The 13,034-nt window shown below is 39.1% G+C and overlaps 1 protein-coding gene across 1 annotated transcript; it reads right to left on the bottom strand.

The window, feature by feature from the left end:
- Positions 1–9,918: 9,918 nt before the first annotated feature.
- Positions 9,919–12,521, bottom strand: LOC143557280 (uncharacterized). The gene is made up of 4 exons (XM_077046391.1): positions 12,155–12,521; positions 10,543–10,810; positions 10,353–10,469; positions 9,919–10,276 (listed from the first exon to the last, which is right to left on the bottom strand). The coding sequence occupies exons 1-4, from the start codon at positions 12,519–12,521 to the stop codon at positions 9,919–9,921; spliced, it is 1,110 nt and encodes a 369-aa protein (XP_076902506.1).
- Between the last annotated feature and the right edge of the window lie 513 nt (positions 12,522–13,034).

Raw genomic sequence — 13,034 nt, 5'->3', positions numbered from 1 at the left:
GTGAAGCGCACAAAACTCGGTATTCTATTCATCCTGGCGCTGACAAAATGTACAAAGATTTGCGCCTTACCTTTTGGTGGCCCGGTATGAAAAAGGATATTGCTGTGTTCGTGGCTAAATGCCTAACTTGTTCTAAGGTAAAAGCTGAACATCAACGCCCATCTGGTTTGCTCGAACAACCAGAAATTCCTACGTGGAAATGGGAAAGTATAGCAATGGACTTTATCACCAAGTTACCCTCGACCGCAAGCAAACATGATAGCATTTGGGCAATAGTGGATCGATTGACCAAGTCTGCCCACTTTCTGCCCATTCGTGAAACCTACCGTGTTGAACAACTTGCGCATCTATATGTCAAAGAAATTGTCTGCCGTCATGGTACTCCCTTGAGCATCATATCCGATCGCGATGGCTGTTTTATATCTCGCTTTTGGAAATCTCTCCAATCTGCGTTAGGAACTCGTTTGGACATGAGTACTGCATATCATCCTCAGACTGACGGACAGTCTGAGCGAACCATCCAAACCCTTGAGGATATGCTTCGATCTTGTGTTCTTGATTTTGGAGGTAATTGGGATTCACACCTACCTCTGATCGAGTTCTCTTATAATAACAGCTATCATTCCAGCATTGGTATGGCCCCATTTGAGGCACTTTACGGTCGAAAGTGCCGCTCACCGATTTGTTGGAACGAAGTGGGTGAAGTTCAAATCACAGGACCCGAACTAGTTCAAGAGACAACCGATAAAATCGCCAAGGTCCGTGATCATCTGCTGACTGCCAGAAGCCGACAGAAGAGTTACGCGGATCGCAGGCGGAAGCCTCTCGAATTTCTAGTTGGTGATCTTGTTCTCCTCAAAGTGTCGCCCTGGAAGGGTGTTGTCCGCTTTGGGAAGAAAGGTAAGCTTGCACCTCGTTATGTTGGTCCGTTCAAGATTCTTTCGAGGGTGGGAAAGGTTGCCTACAAACTGGACCTGCCGCCCGCGCTCAGCAATGTGCATCCAACGTTCCATGTATCCAATCTCAAGAAATGTTTAGCTGACGAGAACCTCCACATACCACTTGATGAAGTTCAAGTTGATGAGTCTATGCATTTCGTTGAGAAGCCTGTTGAGATTATGGATCGCGAGGTGAAGCAAACCAAGCGCAGTCGCATCCCTGTTGTCAAAGTTCGCTGGGAGTCCAAGCGCGGAGCCGAGTTCACTTGGGAAAGGGAAGATCAAATGAAGATCAAGTACCCGCACCTTTTATCTGCGCATCCTACTTCGAGATAAATTTCGGGACGAAATTTCTTAAAGTAGGGGAGACTGTGACATCTGCCCAAATCCGACCCTACCCAGGTACCCGTTTTCGGATCCGATTTTAAGATTTAAAATTTGATTATAATCTTTATATTTATAATAATAATAATAATTCCTTTCGCCGTCCCGCCCCTTTTTCTCTCTTGTCGCCGTCCCGCCCTTCTGCTTAACCCTTGAGCCTTGAACTCCTTTTTCTCTTAACTCTTTGCTTGTCCTTTGGTTCTTCCCGCCTAAGGATGTCTGCGCAGCTCCACGCGCCAGAACTCCTTACAAGGAAGCCTGCGTGAAGACCAGCTGTTCCTGCGATACGCGAGGCAAACTGTTCCCGCGACGCGCTAAGGATTGTAGTTCTTCCCGCGGCGCGCTAAGGATTGTAGTTCTTCCCGCGGTGCGCAAAGGATTGTAGTTCTTCCCGCGGCGCGCAAAGGCTTGTTCTGTCTGCCTTCGCCCTCGCGCACTCAAGCCTTCTCGCGCTAGACACTTAAGTCTTTTCTCCAGTTTAAGCCAGCCTGTATGCTTTTGAAATATCTTATCTTCTGTGCTATACCTGCCAAGGTATGGGCACAGTAGGCCAGATCTGACATCTGTCCGAAAAGTCACTTTCGGCGCAGCTTGCTTACCAACCCTCTTGGTTGTCAGAAAAAGTAACTGGCATAATCTTTTAAAATCTTCTTTTGCATGTCTTGAACAGTACCTTTATCTGACCCCTCCCATGCTATGAACAGTAACCTGTCAGCCTTCCCCATCCCCTGCAGCTGCCACCATATCTTTAGCTTGTGATATCTTTTGCTTTTTATATCTTTTGCTTTGATTTGATAAGATCTTTTCCCCAATTCAAGGGATGTGTTCCCTAGGGTTTTCCTATAAATAAAGCTAATTTCTTGGATAATTAAACACTACACTCTAAACACTTAAAACTCTCCCCAAAATCTTTCTCCCTTACTCTCTGCCGAAGATCCTCAGCAACGCCTCCACTCCCCTCTTTGCATCCGTCTTCTCTTCTTTCCTGCCCAGAAATCTCGGTAAATATATAATATATAATTCTTTTTAAATAATTTGTTTAAGTGACTTACATGTATTCAAGACATAAAAACCAATCGTTAAACCAATAACCTCTTATTTATAGGTTAACTTTCGCTTGTTTAAAAGTTGGTTCTTGCATTATCTTTCAACACACCTTTTACAAGTGAGTAATCTCGTACCTAATCCCCTTTCATTTTTAACGTTTTGGGATGTTCGTGTGTTCGTACAACTTGAGTCTTAAACTTGTTTATGAAATTATGTGCGCAAAACCCATGTGTTATGGACGTTTACTAGTGTTGTATAATTGTATGTGTGGATCATTAACCGCTTTGATCGGCCTATTCCGAAGTTTTCATGGATCCATTAGATGAACACGGGAGACCTATTGTTACGATTTTCTTGACTTGTTTGCACCTACACGAATGATTATTTGTTTTTGCTCGATTTGGAGCACGCTATGAACTATGAGCTATGATCTATTTAGGCTTGATCACAATCTGTTTACACGCTATGTTGAACACCAGTTATACACATGTTGCGCGCAGTGCTTTGTTATCTATTTATATCTATTAAACTTGATTTCTCACCGACACGCAAGTGTTGACGTTTTACTTTAACACATGTTCAGGTTTGCTGTAGCTGCTTTTGGAAACTCGAGGACACGTAGGATGTTTTCTTTTACTTTGGACCTAGTTTAAAATATAACAAGACAAATTTATGTATTTGAATATTATGAGTTATGATATGTGATTTATGTTATTTTATGGTGTGTTATGCGCATGCGCAATGAAATGTATTTATTAAATATTGACACCCAAATAGTGTCACGAGTAATGAAACAATAAGTGGCGTCCCGATGTATAATCCGCCATCGGTCGGGGTGTTACATCACCAAGGATCCTACAACTCTCAGCCTCATGGATCCTTCTATAAGGGTCAAGGATCCTTAGGAGTTCAACATCAATGGTCTTCAGAAGTCCATGAAGGAGATATAATCCCCATGCAGACCATAGCTTCTGGTGGACCAACGCCTGTAGCAGACGCTTCTTACACCAACCACTCTTCTGGAATGCCGACTTTCACGCAACAAAGAGGTGACTTGTATGATCCTATATCCTTAGATGCTAACCGTGGTTCCATGCAGGATGCAGGTATCAACCAAGCTATGGCTAAGGAACTACAGAAACTCAAGGATATGATATCCAGCGTACCAGGGGTGATACGTCCAATTCCTGAGATACCAGAAGGAAGCCACAAACTGTCCAGATTTGCTCCACCAATATGTGATGCGGAGATCCCAAAACGCCTTCGAACCCCCAACATGAAAGTGTACGATGGTACCACTGATCCTGAAGAGCATGTAGCCCAATACAAAGAAAGAATGGAGATCAATCCAATTCCCGAGAGACTCGAGGAGGCTTGTCTGTGCAAGGGTTTCGGATACACACTTACAGGATCTACATTAAAACGACTGCTAAGTCTTCCTCCCTTTTCTGTTATTTCTTTCTCACATTTAGTTAACTTATTCAACAACCAATTTTCTTGTAGTATGAAATTTGAGAAGTTAACTAGTGACTTATATAGAGTTGTCCAACCCAATGATGAATCCCTTAGGGATTTTGTTGCGAAGTTTGGCAGGGAGACCCTAGATATCCCTAATCTTGACATGGCTACAGCTGTAGAAGCCTTCAAGATGGGACTAAATAGGGGCTCCCCCTTTTATGATGATCTTGTGATGACTCCTTGCAGGTCTCTAGATGAAGTCAGAAACAGGGCACTTAGATTCATACGGTTGAAAGATGACAAGAGGATCCAGGATCATTTGGGTGACTCATCAGAAGCAAGAATCCCCTTACTAGAATAAAGGATCCTTGTACAGAAACAACCACTCAAAGCCTTAAAGGATTACTTATCCTCTACACCAGCTCTGATGAAGCCTGTGGATGGAGAATCCTTGTATCTATACCTAGCCGTTTCAGGAAATGCCATAAGTGCCGTCCTTGTGAAGGATCACGAAGGTGAACAACACCCCGTCAATTATGTAAGTAAAAGTCTTTTAAATGCGGAAGCCAGGTATTCTCATTTAGAAAATTAATTCTTGCAACGGTCTAATGAAATAAAAACTCTTGATTTTAGTTAGTTTATTCCAACTAATTAACTAATTCATTATGGGATTGATTTTTTTCCATTTCAATCAAAACAATTTTTTAGTCAAAAGTTTATAATCCTTTGTTATAATCCTTTGAGGGATTTTATTCTATGTAAATAAAGTATAGAATGAGTGGCTTCCACTAGATCGAGACATTACTTTGATACTCATACTATTATTTTAAGAACTAATTATCCTGTTAAGAATGTCCTTAGAAAGCCAGAGTTGTCAGGTAGAATGGCCAAGTGGGCTGTGAAACTGAGTGCATATGATATTCAGTACGAGCCAAGAACAGCCATCAAGTCACAAGCACTAGCAGACTTTGTGGCTGATTTCAGCCGTGATATACAAAGGGAAGCTGATCTAGAAGTCTAACAACTAGAAGAGACTAAGGATCCTTGGATCCTCCTTACCAATGGAGCCTCCAATGTAAGAGGAACAGGATTAAGTATTCTACTGAAATCGCCACAGGGGGGACATATTACCCCAGTCTATAGCCTGTGATTTCCAAGCAACGAACAACGAGGCAGATTATGAAGCTTTGATCGTAGGTTTGCAATTAGCTAAGTGCATGAGGATCAGGTATCTTCAAGTTTATGTAGATTCTTTATTGATAACTAACCACTTTAATGGCTCGTATGTTGTTAAAGGTGAGAAACTAATGAAATATTTAGATGTTGTGAAGGAGTTATCGAAATCCTTCGAAAAATTTAGTATTACATAGGTACCGAGGGAAGAAAACGCTGAGGCAGACGCCTTGGCAAACTTAGCCTCATCTCTGAAGATTCTTGAGGATTTGAAAATCCCAATAATTCACATTCTCTTGCCAGCAATAGGAGAACAGGAAGTTGGAGAGATAACGAATGATAAAGAACTGGTGCTCTGGGATCCTTTATCCTCAAATAACAAAGGATCATGGATCCATCCTATCAAGAACTACATTCAGACTAGAGAAATTCCAGCCACAGAAAATCTCAAGTCCTTCAAACTCAAGGTATCCCGATATATTTTGCTAAATGATATGGTATATAGAAAATCTCTTACAGGTCCATATTTGAGATGAGGATCCTGAGATCCAAGAAGTATTCAAGGATTTTCATGAAGAAGATTGTGGCAATCACACAGGTGGAAGAGCGTTATTTTCCAGGATACTCAGAACTGGATACTTCTGGCCAACGATGAAGAAGGATGCAGTGGAGTATTCAAGGAAATGTGATGCTTGCCAAAGACACGCAAACATCCTTCATCAGCCAGCGGAGTCTCTGTATCCTATATCCTCCTCATGGCCTTTCATAAAATGGGGAATGGATATTGTAGGCAAGCTACCAAAGGCACCAGGCGGAATGGTTTTTATGCTTGCTATGACTGACTACTTCTCCAAATGGATTGAGGCAGAAGCATTTGTACACGTCCGAGAAAGGGAAGTAATATCTTTTATTAAACGAAATATTATAACTAGATTTGGTATTCCTGCTGAAATTGTTTGTGACAATGGTTCCTAGTTTATCGGGAATAGAACCACTAACTTTTGTGACAGTTGGGGCATCAAAATGATTACTTCCACTCCGGTTCATCCTCAAGCCAATGGTCAAGCAGAGTCTAGCAACAAGATCATCATCAACAATCTAAAGAAGAAGCTAGGATCCAAGAAGGGAAATGGGCAGACAGGACTACGCCTAAAAATGCAACAGGCCAAACACCCTTCTCATTGGTGTTTGGATCAGAAGCAGTAATTCCTACAGAAATGGTGGTTCCTAATGCGAGAACGAGCATCCGTGATCCTGAAGCCAATGAAGATATCCTCCTTGAAGACTTGGATACTATAGAAGAACTCAGAGACCTAGCAAAGATCAGAATGACAGCTTATCAACAAAGGGTAGCTGGGGCATACAACAAAAATATCAGAATCAGAAGATTTCAAGAAGGAGATCTAGTATTGAGAAAAACCTTCCAAAACACAACAAATCCGGCTGATGGGAAGCTAGCGCCCAAATGGGAAGGACCTTATCAGATTGAGTCGGAAGCAGGAAAGGGGGCATATAATTTGCTCACAATGGAAGGCAACACGTTACCCAGAGCATGGAATGCTATCCACCTCAGGAAGTATTTTTTTTAATCAGGATCAATTATCCTTTAAGGATCTATTAGGATCAAGGATCCTAAAATTGGTAATATCTATCTGATCACTTATTCATTTCATATTCTTGTGATTTTAAGGATAATGTATTCTTAACATTTATCTTTTCCAAGTTTTTAAGTAACAATGCAGATTTCAATAAGAGGTTCAATGTCTAAGAGGTTGGCCACTTCTCCTTTACATTTAAGGTACCTTACTATTTCCCTTGGCCTTGCCCACGTTTGGATATGACCCCCGATGGTCATATCCCCTAAGGTTTAAAGGTTTTCACATTTTTCACGATCGCCAGTTGCGCACGCTATCCAACGTATAGTCCGGGGCAGCGGGACTAGTACACGCTTAGTGGCTGACAATTTCGTTGTCTTCGGCTATATGGAGGATCCTACGATTTGTGGTAGACGTACCATACCACCGGTTTATAACGTTTTCACGTTATCTCACGTTTGGGTTAAATCCCGGTTTGGGCGAGTCCCCAGTTAACATCTGTATCTTTGGGCTAGTCCCCAGTTTGGGCTTGTCCCCAGTTTTGGGCTTGTCCCCAGTTTAACACCAGTTCACGGGCTTGTCCCCAGTTGCACGGGCTTGTCCCCAGTTTATTTTTGGGCTTGTCCCCAGTTGCACGGGCTTGTCCCAGTTTATTTTATGGGCTTGTCCCCAGCTTAATGGGTTTAATCCCGGATAATATCATAAGTTATTTGCATCAGGTATCATAAATTAGATTCTGAGGATCAAAATTCTAGGATCCCGAATCCTAAAGCTATTCCTTCAAGGATCACTGAGAGTTGAATACTTATGGTAACTTAGGTCTATCTAGAACTTCTGGTATGATCTTTGTTAATTAACTTATGTATCATATTTGTTGCAATAATTTTGGATATTTCGGTTGAGAAGGCTATTCTCTTAAAGTTGTTTTATTACTAAAAGTTTTACCTATTTTAAGGATACTCTATCCTAAAAATTTGTCCTTCAAGGAAATAACTATTATAAAGTTCTTATCAACTTTTAAGGATATTTTATCCTACTATTTATTCTTCAAGGATATTCTATCCTAAGCAATTTTCATAAGGATCTTTTATCCAAAAAATAAAAAAAAATTACTAAAGAATATTTCTCAAAACTTTCAACAAGTCTAAAGCTATATCAGACAAACTTTCAAAATAACAGACAATCAACAGATAGTTAAAAGATACTATTTATTAAACTTACTTGCAATTACCACAAATCATTAACCCGGATTTCACCATTCAAAAAAATGGACCATCCACCCGGGTTAAACATGTGTTACTAGCTGATCATGATTTGCTGGAAAAATAAGAAGTTTTGGATATATAGCTTGAAGAGAAGTTCTCAAACTCTATAGATATATGATAATTATATCTAGCTTGTCAAATCTCATCCGTTTTTGCAGGAAGTCTGAATTCAAAGGCAAAATGACCGCTGTGATCTTATCACAACCGCCATTTTGGGGGCAATTGTTAGGGCACAGGAATTTGACACTGTGGATACGTTATCCTGACATATGTTCTTGGATCAGTTATTCTTAGACAGATCCTGTCAGGATCAGTCTTAGGGGCAATTGTTAGGGCACAGGAATTTGACACTGTGGATACGTTATCCTGACAGGATCTGTCAGGATCAGTGGTCCTCAGTACTTGGTATTAATAACAATTGTTTCTTGTGTGTAGGTTGTTATTTAATAAGTATAACGGCTCCAAAACTTATTCCACCGGATATCTCGCTATTGGACTTGTCAAACACGTGGTCAAATGGCTGTAGCACGTTTAGTGGGAGAAGTGGCGGATTTATAGGACTTCTTGTTGAGTCACCAACAACTGAGTACTAAGGATATGTTATTCTTGAAGACGTGCTTGGATCAATTATCCTTCTGAAGAATTCTCTAGCTGAGTCTGGATCCAGGATCTTTAGTCAACATTGCTGTTGATGGATGATTGTCACATGAAGACTGATGTTTAATAACTGCAACAACTCCTAGACTTAGTCTACCTATAATTTCGTTACATGACTCCTTTATGCACGTGGTCAAAGTCGTGGATGAAGCTAGTGGGAGTAGTTCCTTAAAAATAGGACATTAGTTATTGTTATTTTTTGTATATAACGAAATTGTGATCAGCTAGGGTTACACACTTATCACCTTACACACTTTAGCAGCTCTCATAATTCTATCCAGGAGCATACACACACACATAGCAACTATTGTATTTCTGATCATAATCTCCACAACACTTGTAACCACCTTTTATTATCAATATACTTGACGGTGATAGTTTTCACCGTCCGGGGGTTTTTTTTGTGCCGGAGATTACTATAATCACGTACTATCCGACCAAAGGTTACCTCGCTGATCCTTGACCGAAGTGATTCGACCAATGATTACCTCGCTAATCCTTGACCGAAGTCATTCGACCAAAGATTGTCTTGTTAAGTTTTGACTGAAGTAAGATTATCGTAATTAAGGGCTTTTTCCCTCGTTATCAAATCACGGTGTTCATCTCTATTTCGTTCATATAATCGCTGTTATCATTTAAGCACTAAACCTCACATAACAGATTTGGATATATTATCCTTAGTAGATTTTTGTCCAAAACAATAGGTATGAAGGACTTATCCTAGGAACAACCCACTATTATTATTGATGAGACGGTTGATGAAATATCCCGAAGTCTCTTAAGTTATCTTTTATATTTTAGGGATGAATAAACATCAAAATGTGGATTATGACCATATTCTTATTTTTCTTTCCTACATTTGCAGATTATATTTATGGGCATGAAATTATAGAAAGATGATTTGGAAGATTGTTTTTAATTCTCAAGATGTTGGTTTAAGAAGATTGTTTATTTTGAAAGAATGTGTTTATATTGAAGAATGGAGACGACCCTGGGTACATCACTGCATGTGGCATTAAGAAAGGAGATTCTTGCACAACGTATCGGTATTGCCGTATCGAGCTACCCGGTATGTCTACTTACAGAGAACACCCTGATCATCCTAAATGACTGCTTACTTTTTAGTCATAGTTGTATTGACACGGAGATTATTTGTTAAAAATAACCACAACATATAGAAGAAGATCGACCCATACCAAAGCAACCACCAAAAGAAAAACTTGGGTTTTGACCTTTTACCACTTCAACCAGCATGAGTTGCAAACGTATTAAAGTTGCATCTATAGCATTTATCTTTTTCTCCACAAATATAGTTTCACATCTTGAATTAGTTACAATATATATATATATATATAGCATGTAAGAAGTAAGAGCCGTATCTGGTCAACCACATCGACTCAACTAATTCACATCCATAATGGGTGTTCCCTGAGCATGTCTCTGGCCATCTCGTGGCGGATCAAAAACCAGTGGCATGTTCTCCTTTGTCTTGTTTCGAAAGCTCAAGTCCTTGAAATGCGCCTTCAACGCATCTAGGCCCTTAAAATTATCAAGAATTTGACGTAAGATTTGCGTTTTGTATGGTATAATTACAAAATATTGAGTAAACGAAACCTGAAATGTGGCGGCATATTCAACTTGGCATATTTTTTTAGAGTTCGAAACGTGCCACTTCATATGCTGAAACGCATTGTATAGTCTCATTGCTCCGTGTGGTGATGTCATGTTCACAAACGCATATCCCATGTTGGTATTATTCCTGTAATTTAACAACATATATAGCTAGCACTTTAAATCAAAATTTTGGTGAAGAGAATAATAAGGAACATGCTTACACGGGACTGATAGGGAGGTAGAAGAAATCATAGGATGATGGAGGCTGATCGCTAGTAATTATCTGCTCATTGAAACAAATGCAATGATTGTCAAGCATGTTCAGCAACTGTTCCTTACTGCATGAAAACAAAACCCAAAATCCTTATATTAAAAGATCAAGAACACAATTAAATAACATATGGTTTAGACCTGTGTTTATTTGGAATGTTCCTGATCATGAGGGTAGTTCGGGGATCTGAAGCATAAACGATCCCTTCTTCTTCCCTGATTATAAATCTTCGACCGTATTCATCTCTACCCATCCCGTGTTTACTTGAAGAACAACCACCCTTTGTGATCAGAGTGTTTTTTAATCTATTGTGTTTGGGTAGGCTTAATGGCTCTCTTCCATCCTTTATGCTCCCTTCAATTCCATAAATAGGTTGACAATAGTTTTGAATGCCAAATCTTGTGTAACCTAGGTATGAAATTCAAATGTATTAGTTACAAAGAGTAACAGACAAATACTAACCAAAAAACACACTGAGATATATTATAAAAAGACACACACACACACACAAAATTAAGTAGTAGATATATGCGAAATAGAAAAAACGGTAAAGGCATATGTTTAGTAATTAACAAAAAGGACTTGAGAATTATTCTTACAACATGAAATAAGTTTATTAGAGCTAAGAAAATCCATCAGAGGTCGATCCGGGTGACTGACATAGTCGTGAGGAAACAAAAGTATTGCAAATGTAGTAAAATAAAATCACATGCGAAAGCATTGTTGATTGAATATAGGCCGGTGGCTTGAAATTGTGATGATTCAGTAGGCTTGCAAACGAACTGAACGAACATGAACAAGGGCATGTTCATGTTCGTTCATTTAACTTTAAACAAACACTTAATCGAACAATTATTTGTGTTCATGTTCGTTTATTCAAAAAAGGAACATGTTCCTGTTCATTTGTTTAAAATCTAAACGAATAGTACACGAACATATATGAACAAATGTATATAAATACAAACAACCATAAATGAACAAATTTGAGCAAATATAAACCACTAAGTAGATGACTCATCTAGATAATATTTATTCATGTTCCATTAATAGATAAACGAACATAAATGAACAGACAAAACATGTGTTCATGTTCGCTCGTTTAATTAAACGAACACAATTTTTTTTTATTATGTTAGCTTGTTTATTAAATAAACGAACATAAACGAATTTCCCACCCAACGGTTCACAAACAATTCACTGAACGTTTGGTTCGTTTACAAAAGCCTATCATTTAGGATCGCCCATTCTTGAAAGCTTTCAACAAAAAGCCAAAGAGGTCAAATTCAACAAGATTAGTAATTGGGTAGTGGCGAAGCTTAGACGAAGGGAATATCCACGTGGCTATAATCCAACGATTAATCTTCCACCACCGCTGTTTTTTAGGAGGAGGTGCACCCTCTTCTTGTAGTATCATTATCTCCTAGTAGGGATGAGCTCGATACCATACCAATACCTACCGGTACTACCATTTGCTTATCCCTATTCATCTCCACGCTCTCATCGTTTACTCGCTTATCATAAAGTATCAAACATTAATCTTATCTTTCTCATATTTATTTAAAACTATAAATATCACAAAGATATATCTATCTGAAGATAACCTAGGAAAATAACTCATCCTGACTAATGAGATTTAAGAGTAACAAATTATATATTAACAATATAAATAAACAAACCAACAATACATATTCGGTTAATGGTAATGAAAAGAAACAATTGGTTCAAATATATTAATGGTTCAAGTTAAGTTACCTGTATGTTGGTTGCTATTGTCTTCAGAGATTGGGATGGTGAAGTGGGCCCACACAGCATTGCCGCCAATGAGACCGGCAGCCGGTAGCGGAGGAAGTGGAGGTGACGCGTAAGATACCAAATGTTCCCTCACACGACGCTGATGTTGTACGTATTGTTTTTGCACCTCGTTTAGCACTTGTGTCGCTTGCCGGATATCGTTCAAGTGGACCGTAACATACCCGTCTCTCACCCTCTCCAAATCTACACCTCTGATCTCACCGAACACCATCAAGTCTCGACGAATCGTAGGTTCATTGACGTATTCTGGGACTAAACTTAAAACAAGTGACCTTGTTGGGGTACTGGTGAGTGGATCAGTTTCCATGGTGGAAGTGAACTGGTGAAGTTGCATGCATATATATATAAATGTTTATGATATTCAAAAATGTATGTGCCATGCCTATTAAATTTGATTTTTAACGTTTTAGTAATGATAAACCTTTAATTGATAGATTATTTGCGTGACACCGATTTATATATATATACTTAACTTTACGCATATATGTTTTAGCTTATAAAAACTGGTTACGTACGACTATTATTGTGGTGTAAATTTGCCCGTAATTTCTGAATATACTGTCACTAACTTTATCTATGTTTCAAGTGGAAAAATCCGAGTTATTTGATGGCAACTTTAAGAGCATCAATTAATTTACAAGCTACATGTGTGTTTTAGGGAGCAATAGTCGAAAATCGGCCAACAAATCTTCTTTTGTGTGATCGTGTTGAAATAATCTTGAAAGAGTGATAATTGTCTAACTAGTGAGAAACCAAATGAATGATCACTGCCCAATTAGTGAGACATTTTAACTTGTGATGATTCCTTTCACAATGTTAC

The sequence above is a fragment of the Bidens hawaiensis genome, unplaced genomic scaffold, assembly GCF_021521415.1.
Source record: "Bidens hawaiensis isolate Kalapana, Puna unplaced genomic scaffold, B.hawaiensis_p1.1 tig00018852_1, whole genome shotgun sequence".
Taxonomy (NCBI): Eukaryota; Viridiplantae; Streptophyta; class Magnoliopsida; order Asterales; family Asteraceae; genus Bidens; species Bidens hawaiensis.
The sequence above is the reverse complement of the archived record's forward strand: the minus strand, read 5'-3'. Positions and strand labels throughout refer to the sequence as shown.

Coding starts and splice junctions, on each gene's coding strand:
- LOC143557280 (XM_077046391.1), bottom strand. CDS start 12,521: ATGGAAACTGATCCACTCACCAGTACCCCAACAAGGTCACTTGTTTTA. Junction 10,811..12,154: donor CAATAGCAACCAACATACAG/GTAACTTAACTT, acceptor TTTCATACCTAG/GTTACACAAGATTTGGCATT. Junction 10,470..10,542: donor AACATTCCAAATAAACACAG/GTCTAAACCATA, acceptor GTTTTCATGCAG/TAAGGAACAGTTGCTGAACA.